At 32.3% G+C, this 13,848-nt stretch overlaps 1 protein-coding gene across 1 annotated transcript; it reads right to left on the reverse strand.

Annotated features, from left to right (window-relative positions):
• Window positions 1-150: 150 nt before the first annotated feature.
• On the reverse strand, window positions 151-13,746 carry LOC140054074 (epithelial cell-transforming sequence 2 oncogene-like). The gene is made up of 22 exons (XM_072098910.1): window positions 13,613-13,746; window positions 12,963-13,221; window positions 12,423-12,458; window positions 11,788-12,027; window positions 11,556-11,693; window positions 11,275-11,374; window positions 10,798-11,048; window positions 10,169-10,317; window positions 9,891-10,017; window positions 9,507-9,622; window positions 9,076-9,257; window positions 8,281-8,373; window positions 7,899-8,081; window positions 7,553-7,656; window positions 7,011-7,136; window positions 6,436-6,591; window positions 5,191-5,414; window positions 4,692-4,839; window positions 4,026-4,256; window positions 3,729-3,883; window positions 2,284-2,456; window positions 151-1,539 (listed from the first exon to the last, which is right to left on the reverse strand). Exons 2-22 carry the CDS (start codon window positions 13,182-13,184, stop codon window positions 1,409-1,411), a joined length of 3,285 nt encoding a protein of 1,094 aa, XP_071955011.1. The 5' UTR covers window positions 13,185-13,221; window positions 13,613-13,746; the 3' UTR covers window positions 151-1,408.
• Between the last annotated feature and the right edge of the window lie 102 nt (window positions 13,747-13,848).

Here is a 13,848-nt window from a genome sequence, read left to right on the forward strand (position 1 = left end):
AAAGAAACTTTTAAAGAGAAAAAAAAATAAAATAAAAAAAATTATAAAGTGTAGAGTTTCTTTAAACTATGTTCTTTAATTGTACTCAAAGAAAGTATAGAAAAGATTACAAAAAGAATATAGTCATATTATTTACACAAAAAGAAATTCATAGTGAGTGTAACTAGCAGATAGATTTATTTGAAAAACAGTACTTTAAAGATAAATGAAAGACTATATATGGCAAAATTACAAAAATAACCAAGTTATGACAAAATATAATACTGAATTTACCTCTATTGAGCGTTTGTAGAGAGAATTGAATAGGAAATATTAAATTGCTAACTTACATACGTACACAAAAATATACATCAATCAATTGAAAACTAGCTTAGCTAGGAGCAAATCAAAGATGTTAAGGAAGGGGAGATTAGTGGGTATGGCGGTCTCTTTGCCTATAACAAAAATGGTCTTGTTTTTACATTTAAAGAATTTGGGATGGAGGAGGAAAGTATTTTGATACAATGTAATCAAAGAAATAATTACGGTACAATTTGTCATACAATGTTTTTTGGTTATACTTATTATTATTAAATACATTGTTTATAATCTACTATTTACTTTATTAACATATCATATCACATCATATTTAAACATTGCATATTGGTTTGTCATACAAAGATATATTTTTTTCCATTTAAAAGAGCAGATTTGTCTCAAGCACATTTAGCACTACAGTCAGCAAACTACATTCTAATATATTAAAAAACACTACAAACAATACAAAATATATGTGTAAATGAAAAATATATCAATATATATGTTAGCACAAAATACATTATACTGTACGTTCTTGAAAAAAAATACTTTGGTTACCTCAACAGCACACTATTTACAATAGTTAGAAACTAGAAGGCTCGGTTCCCACTAGGATGCAATAGAAGGACGTAACAGAACACGAATAATTAATTCAAATTGCACTTATGTCCTTGCGTTGTGTCCTAGTGGGAACTAAGCTTTAGGTACATATTGTACTTATCTACTCAACTAGTTCGATCATGACTTAATCATGATGAATACAGTACTATATGATTTTCATTATAATTATTACTATTATCAACATTTATTTTTAAAATAAACAGTTCCTTCTTAATGTTTGGCATTATTATTAGCTATGCATTTGTGATTATCAGTAATCAATATTTATCAATATCAATCAATTATAATTGTACTTAATTTAGAAAAAAAAAAAATAGTGTATATAGTACTAGATTTAAAAATATTGTTTATATAAAATTGTATAAAAACAGTTAGAAAAATTGTTCAAATTGTTTATGCATAACAATTAATTTTGTTCGTTTACTTAGTATTTATGGATGCCCTTTTGTATTATCAGGGAAAAGTGACATTACACCTGAAATGTAGATTTCTAGTCAACATCCATGGCAGCCGTTATAGCCCCCTCAAGTGATGTAATTATTGCTAGTTTGTTGCTATAGCTACATGCAGAACAAACCCATTTCCTTTTTGGTGTTGTCATGGAAAAGACGTTCTGATTGTCTGCAAGTACAAACAAAAAATAATGTAAGCATTAAATTTGGATAACCCATCACTTGTGATTGGTCACTTAGTTTTGGAATGCACTTATTGTTATCAGTTTTTGTATGCAAATATTGTAATATGCAATATTTTCTAGGCCTTTGTTCAACTTCAATCTGTATTTTATATTTACGATTTCTTACATCCTTATGTTACATCCTAGTGGAACCAGGAATGTTAAAAATCTTGAAAAGATTCTTTGAGTTTGTAAAATAATTTTGAAAAGAAAACAAGAGAATGGGAAAGAGCTTTATATGCTTTAAGGGTTGTTAAGGAAGCACAAATTAACTAATTACGACTTCTATTTAGGTGTAACAACTTGCTTTTGTTATAGTAATTGACCATAAATTTCAACAAAAGAAACAATTTACACCTAATTCCTCAAACTTAAAGATGCATTGTCTCCCTGAAAAAAATAATTCTTAAACATTTTTTTTTTGACTCTATGTTAATTTTATATACCTAAAAACAACTATAATTTAAAGAAAAAAATAGTCAACTTGGCTGCCAGCCAATACATTTTTGGTTGAATTAACTGTTTATTTTGTCATTCTTTTTTTATGTTTTCTTTTCTACGAAAGTGCATAATTTTATTAAAACTACCAAATAACCTATTCAAAGTCTGATTTAATTAATCTTCATTTTTCATGTTTTTGGGGGACAATACATCTTTAAAGTGTCAAGATAATAAAACATGGTACTTACATTTGGTATCTGGCATGTCTAGTACTTTAAGTTTGGTAAGTGCGAGTGATGCTAAGAATGAATGCTTGACATCTATGCAACGCTCGTATGGATACGGTTTATTGGTTGTCATGGTGATCACAAGCGCATCATTAAACAAAAACAATCCTATGTTCTCAATATGTTGATACACTCTAAAAGAAAATAACGAAACAAAAAATACATACCAAATACAAGTTCTTCTATTGGCATTCGTAAAGATGTATTGTCCCCCTAAAAAAATAATTCTTAACAAATTTTTTGTTTTTGAATATGCAATTTTAATGTCACCTAATAGTTATCCACTTTGACAAAAAATTGGATCGAAAAAAAAATGTATTTACCTAGAAATTTACCAAGAAATAGTCAAATTGGCTGCCAGAAAATGGGTTTTTGGTTGAATTTAATCATTTATTTTGTCATTTTATAAGTGAAAGGCCCAGGGAGCTAATAGAAACAACCATTGCAAGGCTAACCAAATATTATTAATTTTTTGATTATTGGGAAAGTGGCTTTGTGACATGAAATACGGTTTTGAACGATGTGAAAGCAGGCCTGACTATGTATTTTATGCTTCTCAAAAAATTTCATCTGGTTTCAATGGATATTAAATAAGTAAAGGTTAACTTTTAGTTAAACCAGTTGACAAGTACTTACTTGCTACGTTTCAGCTACTTTCAGTAGCCTTGTTCACGCAAATGACGTTGACATGATATTCGTCATAGTTCGGTTATTTTATGATTTTTCATTTTGATGATACTAGCTTGTTTGGGTGTTTTTTTCTTTAACTGTATGGCATTTTAGGAAGTTTCAATTCAATCAAGACTTACCTACATTAAGTCTGGTGTAGGATCATTTGGAGGTGGTTAAAGACTTACCTTAATCTGGTCTTGGATAATTTGGAGGTAATTTAAAGATTTACCTTACTGTAAGTCTGGTATAGGATCATTTGGAGGTGGTTTAAAGACTTACCTTAATCTGGTCTTGGATAATTTGGAGGTAATTTAAAGATTTACCTTACTGTAAGTCTGGTATAGGATCATTTGGAGGTGGTTTAAAGACTTACCTTAAGTCTGGTCTAGGATCATTTGGAGGTGGTTTAAAGACTTACAATAAGTCTGGTGTAGGATCATTTGGAGGTGGTTAAAGATTTACCTTAAGTCTGGTCTAGGATCATTTGGAGGTGGTTTAAAGACTTACATTAAGTCTGGTGTAGGATCATTTGGAGGTGGTTAAAGATTTACCTTAATCTGGTCTTGGATAATTTGGAGGTAATTTAAAGATTTACCTTACTGTAAGTCTGGTCTAGGATCATTTGGAGGTGGTTTAAAGACTTACCTTAAGTCTGGTCTAGGATCATTTAGAGGTGGTTTAAAGACTTACATTAAGTCTGGTGTAGGATCATTTGGAGGTGGTTAAAGATTTACCTTAAGTCTGGTCTAGGATCATTTGGAGGTGGTTTCAAATGAGCAACAATGTCTTCTCGAATTAGAAATCTGTTAGCTTCCAGTAGATTTGGACATTTAAGAATCCTCTTCTGTAGCAATATCAGTCTGTGCTCTCTCTCACATCGGAGCTTACACTGTGGAAAATATGTATATGTAGTATTAATAGAGTAAGTATTAGCATACACATGAAACATCTATTAGTTTTCATATTGAGAAGCGCCCTCTGTAGTTTCCTTTATTTATAACGTACTTAAACGTTAATTGGTAATAGTATACCTCATCAACAAACTTCTGAAGTTTTCCAAAAGTTTCAATGGCGCCAGCAATATCAGCACGATCAGAGTGGTCTGGTGAAGTATGGAGCTCAAAAGCTGACAAAAGTCTTATGTACTCCTGAATCCTGCGTGTTGGTACTAACAGAAGATCCTGCAGGCTTAGCATCTTTGTCTCTGGTGTCTTGTCATGTTGTCGTAGGAAAGATCGGAATGCTGGGTGCTGTTCACGACACTAAACCAAATCAAGCAAAATACATGATAATTTTTTGCTTAAATTATTTTTTCCAATAAAATGCAAGAGCACACACTGATTAGCTTCCAAAATGCCCCTAATTAGCTTACAAAGGACACTAATTTTACTTCAAAAGGGAACTAACTAGCTTAAAAAATGGCATTAACTAGCTTTCAAAAGGGCACTGAGTAATGTAGCTTCTAAAGAGGCACAAAATGCTGAATTGACAATATTTCTCATGCAGTCGTTTGTCTAGAGTTTCTCTTTATTATTTACTATTCGGATATAGTCTTACTCATGGTGGTATACCTCCATGGTCTTACTGAATGGTTAGCTGATATCAGTGGCTGTTTTATTACTTTACAGTACATTATTCTTGCCTGCTTTATTATTTAGCTGTCTGCACTTTATCATTTAGCTTCTTCCAAACCTTACCTTCTCAATTGTTGCAAGCACAATAGGATAGTTATTGTGAAAGTTTGTGTAAACCTTCAGTTTAGATTGCATCTTGATGAAGGCATCTCCAAGGCATTGGTGAGGTCCCCACTCATCTAAACGTGATTTCAGGTCAGCAACAAAATCACTATAGTTTACAAAGAAAGGTGTTCAATGTATTGTACGAATTTTTTTGGATGATTTAAATATACCTTCATTATGAAATACCCTACTGTACTATAATAGTAAACTTTTCCAAGACTTGGCTTCGAGGAAACTTCCCAAATCCACTTAATTTCCATTTAAATATTCTTAAAATGTATTTGAAATTAAATATGCAAGTTTTGATATACAAAATATAAACAAGAATATAGCTATCAAAAGAGTTGAATTTGAATCATTTAAACAATTCAAGTGAAACATTCTTCACTGAACTTACAAAATAAAAAAATCCTACAGAAGATGTAGATGACATTGATACCACATGCCTCATTCTCACCTTGTTACTTTTAAGATGTTGATCATATCAGAAAATATCATTTGCAAGTTTGGTTGGTTTATGATAGCATGGTTCGTCTTCAGTGCTGCTTGTAGAGGCCTTACGTATACATCTTTAACCGTCCTTAATAAATTCAGGTATGTCCGCTCAGTGTACAAAATTTCTCGTGCTATACGAGTCCTTATTTCTGGCTGGAATTCCGTACCAGCATTTTGGATTCCATTCTATGAGAAGATACATAGTATTGTTTAGTTGGAACATTATTTATTTGCAGAGTTTTAAGATTTAAAAATGTGACCTTTAGAAAAACAAGAATGGCACTCACAAGGCACCCTAGGCCTATTCAGAAAATAGACCAAAACCAAAATAACGGTGTAAAAGTCTATGTGCCTTAACAATACACTTAATTTGCAATGACACTGAAACTATTAAACTTCAGGAAATAATGTTGGAAGATAGGCACAGCGACTTTTGCATTATATTTTCTGCTGCAGGAGTGGAAAGAGCATGTGGAACAAGTTGTAAAGCTCTGTCTACATTATCAAACTTTATACGACAACAAAATGTGATGTGCCCTTATATGAATGTGATGATGTCATATCACTACCATATTTAGATATATTTAAAGTGTATAGACTTACATTAGGTTTTAAAATAATGCATGGCCTCTGTCCATCATCCTTTAATGAGTTTGTGAGATCAAGTGAGAGGTGTGAAGGGCGGTTAATACATTGGAAGGCAAAGACGAATACATTTTTAAATTCATCGTTTGTTATTTTCCCTAGATTATGGGAGCAACTTCCCAATGAAATTAAACAATGTGCTACAATTTCAGACTTTAAAGCCCAACTCATCAAACATTTGATCTCAAAATATTAAGTTGTACTGTAATTGTTTATATTGTTTATTCAATGCAGCTTATTTTTAATTGGCGTATCTCATTATAACTTTGTTTTGTTTTGTTTTATTTTGACTTAATTTGTGCTACTTAGTTTTGTTATTTTTGTATTTTATAAGTAATGATGGAGTAAGAGCAGTTTTCTGTTTGGGCTCATGCCTATTACTTGCTCCTGGCAAGATGAATTGTAAAATGTACTTTATGAACTTTTGCCGAATAAATATTATTATTATTATTATTATTATATTTGGGCACATCACACTTAAAAGGGCTTACAGAGCAGTTTAACTAACATGTTAATATATTCAGTACAGTACAAATCTTAATAGAAAGTAAAACATTCTCACAATTCTTGTAAAAGACTTGATTGATGACGTTGAAATAGGCTGGATGTGAGCTTCTGCTAGGCTTGGCTGTGCTATCTGTACTCTTTCTTTCTTAGGGCTTCCAACTGACAATAGTTCTTCAATGTCTGAGGCTATCTCTTCAACTATATCTGAACTCTAAAAACAGGGCGAGATACAGACTTTCTAGTATACTATGCCATTTGCTTAGTATTAGTTGATTAAGCTCTGTCTACATTATCAAACTAGTTGGATAAAAAAGTGTGCCCAAATATGATGGTATATGATGTCATCGTGTCCATATATGGGCACATCACATTTTTTGTTGTCACAAAAAGTTTGATAGAGTAGACAGAGCTAAAAGTATGTCATGACATTTGCTTAGCTTAGTTCTTGAAATACAAATCTAGCTGTTGAACAATGGTAATCTGGATGGTGCAGATCTCCAAACCATCACAATGAGATAATATAATATTGCCATATTAAATTCGCTCTTTATATTAGAATACCAAAGACAAATATCAAGCAAAAATCTAAGAAATAATCTAATATAATTATTTATATATTATTTAACTCACATCGTCATCTTCAATGGTTTCTGATAACTTCTTAGATTCAGTGTTTGTTGTATCCATGGTATGTATGGACTTGGCAACTTTTACAGACTTTTGTAAGTAACTGATTAGAAATTCTAGTGGGTTTTCCTAAAAAAGCAAGAAAAAATGTATAAGGACATTGCACAGCAAGTGGATTAAAAAAAGTCGACAAAAACAAGTTTGAGATGATTCCGAAATTATGTAGCCTTGCTGAATGTGACAGATAAAACCTATGAAATATTTGACTTATTTTGATATAGATTTTGCATCTCTCATTGTCAATTTACTCTTGTTCTACGGACTGGTTTTCAACTTACAGCATTTTGATTGGCTATTTCTCTAAGGCCCTCATTCAAAATAGGGGCCACATCTCATAAAAAGTCTAGTTTGAGATGATTCCGAAATTATGTAGCCTTGCTGAATGTGACAGATAAAACCTATGAAATATTTGACTTATTTTGATTTAGATTTTGCATCTCTCATTGTCAATTTACTCTTGTTCTACGGACTGGTTTACAACTTACAGCGTTTTGATTGGCTATTTCTCTTAGGCCCTCATTCAAAATAGGGGCCACATCTCTGATACTTTGTAATTCATCAAGTCCCATTGCTCTGTAAACTAACTCTCCTGGAAAGGTAACAGAAACATAACTAATCAAGTAACAAATCAGTAAAAAATATTCAATCAATAAAAAATCATCTAATCAATAATCAATCAATCAATAACCTATCAATCAAAATCATCTAATCAATAACCTATCAATCAAAAACCATCTAATCAATAATCTATCAATAAATAACCTATCAATAAATCATCTAATCAATAACCTATCAATCAATAACCTATCAATCAAAAATCAACTTTATTACCTGTGACCCTGTCAATCATATTTGAACTTTCCTGATTGAAATAATTCTTTACTAATTGTCTGCTAACAATTGTAGCCTCGGTAACATGTTCAGCCATGCATATCCACTCAGACAATCGTGTTGTATTGAAATACAGTGCAGGGGGAGATAGCCCATCAAATGATGTGGACCATTCACTCAAAACTATAAATATCCAAAGCATGTAATCACTTACAGAACATTAAATTTTCGTGACATCATAACCAAATATGGGACAATTCATGTAATCTTTTTTCCCCAGGTTACACTAAAAATAATAAAAACTGTATTTTATAAATTAAAAAATAAATAAATAAAATGTTTACTAAAACTATTTTTTTTTGCATTTTTTGGTTATACAAACCTCGTGAGTAAATTGGTCCAGATACTCCAGTTGGGGCAGCAAACTCCATGTCAGTAAGGGCCTCTAGTTTCTGAAGCAAGTTTAAGCCATCCTCTACAATATAGAAACAACAATTAGTAAAGGAGTTATTATATATCACATGTTAAACAAATTTCCAACACATCTAAATTTAAAACTGAATTGAAACAATATTACAAAATTAAACATAGATAAATTATTATTGTGCCATTATATCAGATGTTTTGCTTATATGCTTATATATTTATGAACCCCGTCTTATAATGTTTGTTTTGTTAAAATTATAATTACTATCTTTTTAGGGACCACATTGGAATTAAGTTGTTTTACTTTAAACGACTTTATGTGTTTTCCCGTGCATCGTCAGACTTCATTAATCCATCCATTTTTATTTGCTTTTTTGATGTATATTAATATTTAAGGTGATTTTATATATTATTGATGTATTTTTAATGTTATTTATTGAGATGCCAAATAAATGAAAGAAAGAAAAAATGTTAAAATTCAAGAAATATTATTGGTTAATAGCCATCATACTTTTTTAACCATATCCCTGCAATAGTTTTTGTCTGTCTCTATCTACACTATCAAACTTTGTGACAAAAAAAATGTGCTCATATGTGGATGATGTCATATCAATACCATATTTGGGTACAATTTCAATGATAATAGAAATATCTCTCGGGTGGTAGAGCATTTTTTAATTGAACGGATAACAGTTACACTAGCACCTAAAATTTGTCAAACAAGTATATAAAAACAAGGTTGAGACTTTACCACTTGCAGCTAGTGGTGGAAAGATATCAATGTGACCACCAAGAGAAGCTGGCAGTGTTGAAGTGGTCAAAACCTCCCAAAACTGACGTATCTCAGGGTGTTCCAGGTTGGTCAGTGTGCATGTCATGTGATGCACTAGTCTCAGTTGTCCAGGACTTCCATCAACAAAGAATCCAATACTCCTGAAAAATGAAGTTTCTGTTAAAATATGTTACTTTTTTACCATAATTATTTAAGGTGTAAAGTCATAACTTTTCAAACAAAGAAGTGCCATTTTTTGTGAGAGATTTGAGCAGAACATAAGTACACTACCCATAAAGTCACAATCCAAAAATCTCACACAGTTTAAAATAACATGCTCCTTTATAAAACAGTATTCATCACCTGGCAATATGTAAATTGCATGCAAGTATGCACCAATAGGAACTTACTTTGCATGTCTTCCTCTAAGTGCCTCCTCAACTTGCTGTATTAAGGATTCTAAGGTTGTTCCTTCATAGTTATACACAACTGGAATAACTCCAAATAGCACAGCACTAACAAGCACCTGGAAAAATAATGTTACGATCCCTCTTAAATAAAGAACTTCCATAACAGTGTTTAAAAAAAAAGAAAAAGCAGACTTTGTAGAAACTTAGATATTTTTACTAAAGTGTGTAAAGTGTTGGAAGAGTTGACAGTTTTTGCCTTAATTATTTAGGAATAGTAATTATGATGTCCTGGACTTGAAGTAAAAAACCTTTCATAATTAATGTTGTTGAGTTTTGTTTATTTCGTGCTGATCATTGCAAACTTGAATATACTTAGATTATTACCTCTCTTGCAGGAACACTAGATGAGATTAGGATTATCCTTGGATTAGGGTGACTGGGATAATTCTGATTCTGCAAATTAGTTTCCATGGTAACAGATGAGTAATCTCCTCCTCCTGATAAATCTTTTCTGTTGAAAATGAAATAATTTAATATTTACAGAAACGAAAATACATTTTCTTTATATTGAGGTAAAATTCTATTACTTTGATTTCCAAATAATGGCACTCAAAAATACTGGTGATTCAATTTGTTATAGTCAGGAGCAAACTAATACATACCTTCTGGATATGGGTCGCTTGACAGGACCAGACCAAGACTGTTCATACACACCAGCAATGCCAATGTCTGGTCTCAAAGACTCCAGCATCATGCTCTCTGAAAGAGTGGACTGTTGTGATCTCTGATTCAGATCAAGCTCCTCTCCAGTCTAGACAAAAAAAAAATGTATTATCAAATTATTGATTGTGTTGGGAAAGTTTTGCAGATAGTGATTCTTCAGATAGGTATCTCGTTTAGAAATGTATGTTAACAACTTGTTGAAATCCAACTATACCACTATCAGTGAGCGATACAAAAATCTGTCCACAATAAGCCCTTTGAAAATGCCAAATTCATTATTTAAAATTGTATGCGTATTTAACATCGAGTAACTCGCAAATTACAGGATGTAGAAACTATTTTATAATTTATCATGCTTATAAACTAAAAAATAATAATAAACTTATATAGTCTCATTTGAGGGCTAGGGAGTGGAGTTGAAAGAGTCGTGAGTTACAACCGTGAAACTACTGTAGGTCAGGATTGAACCCTGGACCTTGGAATTAGAAAGCAATCATCTTAACCACCAAGCTACAGCTCCACTAATCTTATTAGTGACTCAAAATGGTTTTTTAGCAGTATTCATTACCGTGAATGCTCTGTGTTTGTCCTTTCTGTTTAAACCTTGAAGTCCATAATCAAACTCTCTTGAAGGCTCTGTCCATGACCTTGAATGACCTCTCCCCCCTGACATCCCCCATCGTCCAGTATGTAGATAAGCATGTGTTGGCATCGTAGGGTCATTTGGATTGACAGAGGATACCATAGCATTATAGGACTGTTGAAGGTCAACTGGTTTGGGATCTGGATCAAGCCAAGGCCGACGATTTCCAATACTACCTGTCATAAGAATATTAATGATAGATAACTTACTAGTCAATGATAGATAACTTACTAGTCAATGATAGATAACTTACTAGTCAATGATAGATAACTTACTAGTCAATGATAGATTACTTACTAGTCAAAAATAGATTTCTTACTAGTCGCTGTCTCTCTCTATTGTTTTTTTTTTATATCTGAGACAAAATAAATGAAATGAAAAATGAAATATTAGATTACTTACTAGTCTGCAGAACAACTGATTGAGTCTTTCTGTGCTTTTGTTTTGACGTAACTGATATTTCCTGTTCAGTCCCATCTCCAAGTTTTCCATACACATTTGACTACAAAAAGTTATAAAATATTTTACAAGAAACTGTTAGTAAACCAGTAAAACCAGCCTCACTAATCATAGAATGGGAACAAAACTATGTCTCTGGTTGTATGACTACCATACAATTCAACATCAAGGAAAGAGTTTTCAAAGTGAAACTGCTGCATTTAAATGTAAAAAATGTGACCCACCTTTTCTGCATTCTGTACAACGTCTAATGTTAATAGACAATGAATGTAATGCCTTTTCCATGCTCCAAACTCATTGTCACTGGGAGAGTATGGTAAATACCAACCAAATTTGACACATTTTGCACACCATAGATCATCCTATATTACAAAAAGTTAAAATATTATTGTTTCAAAATCTCATATAATTAAAAAATGTGTCTCAGTTTAAAGGATAATGTTAAGCACTTTTTACCTGTTCTGTTAAAAACTTCCAATGCCATGACACTTTACTTGCTCTGCATAGACTTCTTGGATCGAGGAAAGAAAATATGTACAGCGATAAAAACTTTGGTAAAACTGTTGTAAAATCAAGGTTTTTAACAGGAACGCTGTCTTGAAACCAACGTTGAATAAAAGAAAGTTGCGATTTTTTTGATCGATGTAGGAGAAAGTTGAAAAATCGTTTCCGTTGCGAGTCTGTCCAGAGATCAAACTGAGGTAAAAGAAAATTAAAAATTATTTTAAAATTGAAACATTTAGGCTGGTTCATGGAGTTTTTAGCTTTAAAAAAATCGAAATTATTATATTGACTGATCGATTGATGTTTGGTGTATTATTTCAGTTATCTGCTAAGTTAATAGCCTATAGATAATCATCATAAGTTTGTATACTACACACACGATGAAATAACTATGCATTATGTATGTATGTCAAACTAAACAATAAAACAGTTTGTTTACCCTCCCAGCTCTCTTTCAGAATGGCTATGAATATACAGTAAAGCTCTGTCTACACTATCAAACTAGTTTGACAAAAAAAGTGTAATATGCCCATAAATGGTAGTGATATGCCCAAATATGGTAGTGATACAGTATAAACTAGACTTACCCAGTGAGCTACCAAGTCTCGTCTTTCAACAAAAATCTGAAAAAGTTGAAATTGTATCATTTTAAATAATATCAAAATCCTTGTATTTGGTTCTCAAAAACTTTGTACCTTAAACACACTGGAAAATCCTATGAGCACATATCATTTTCCAATCTGTTTAAGGCTTTTAAACTTTGCAATAAATTGAAATGTAATACACAAGTTTATACAATCTGCAATCTGGAGGGGCGTACTCTATACCCATGTATTTGTACCCCCTCCTCCCCATACCATGGATCTATCTTTGATGTGTTTTCCTTAAATGATAATTAACAGATAAATGTATAACAAATTAAACAAATTTAAAATAAAAAATAGCAATTAGAATCAAAACCAAAATGTTTAGTACGGTAGTAATTTGTTTTGCTTTTTTAGAGGACCCTCTTCTCTGCATTATTATCTTCTTTAAAAATGGTATAAATAAATAATTTATAAATTTAAACAGATAATGAGCAAATAATAACATAAACTTGCAAGAAAAGTTGTATTAATGATATTTACTTGTTCATTTGATGGCTTATTTACTACAGGTGTCCACTGGCTCATTTGAGTTTTCATGTTTCTTGTATGATATTGTCCGTTGGTGACTGGATTCACAACAGCAGTTTTCTTAACAGATTGCGTCATGCGTATGGTTGGATAAGATGGTTCCTTTAGTGAAGCTATTTGCGACTTTTCTTGTGTCCTTTGGCCGTCTTTCGTAGTAGTTTTTAAAGTTGCCATCACGGTTTGTTTCACAATATAACTTTGGAGCAGAATACTACTGTAAGTAAGGATATATTGAAAAATAAATTAAAGCAGACTTTCATATACTGTATACATTTGGAATAAACTCCCCGGGTCTTGTTCTTTATTAAAATATTAGGCCTCTCTATTCTAACACATTTCTATTTTTTAGATTTATTGATTTTGGCCTCCATCATCTCCAATAAAAATGTTTAATATATTTTTAGTTTTAGTGTGCCTAGGTCTAGCATAAGCCACCTCAATCAGGCTCTGCAGACTCAAGGCCTAGGGCCTAACTAGGCCCTAGGCCTAGTCTGAGTTCAGTGCTTCCTGCTACTCTCTCCGTCCCCCCACCGCGCGCATCGCTCGCATGCTGTCGAGACTGGCTAGACCTACTAGCCTAGGCCTATTCCCCTTTTTCGCACCTGTTTTTACTTTTGTATTTCGACTCCAAATTTGTTAACTAACTTTATCGAATATCATTCTTATGTTTCTGACGACTTTCCCCCGTACATTATATAGGCCTAGGTATACAATTAGGCTAAAATATATTCGTAACTATGGACGCTTCGTGAAGGTAAAGTTTCTACGCCATGTTGTAAACGCCGCCAACGAAAGTAAAAAGTTATCTGCCATCGTAGGGGGCGACATTTAAATTTTG

Source organism: Antedon mediterranea, chromosome 7, assembly GCF_964355755.1.
Source record: "Antedon mediterranea chromosome 7, ecAntMedi1.1, whole genome shotgun sequence".
NCBI classification, from domain to species: Eukaryota; Metazoa; Echinodermata; class Crinoidea; order Comatulida; family Antedonidae; genus Antedon; species Antedon mediterranea.

Bases quoted from the DNA above. Each gene is read 5' to 3' on its own strand.
- LOC140054074 (XM_072098910.1), bottom strand. From the start codon at position 13,184: ATGGCAACTTTAAAAACTACTACGAAAGACGGCCAAAGGACACAAGAA. The intron at 8,082-8,280 runs GTTTGTATAACC...GGATATTTATAG, and splicing joins TGGACCAATTTACTCACGAG to TTTTGAGTGAATGGTCCACA. The intron at 7,657-7,898 runs GTAATAAAGTTG...TTACCTTTCCAG, and splicing joins TATGATTGACAGGGTCACAG to GAGAGTTAGTTTACAGAGCA.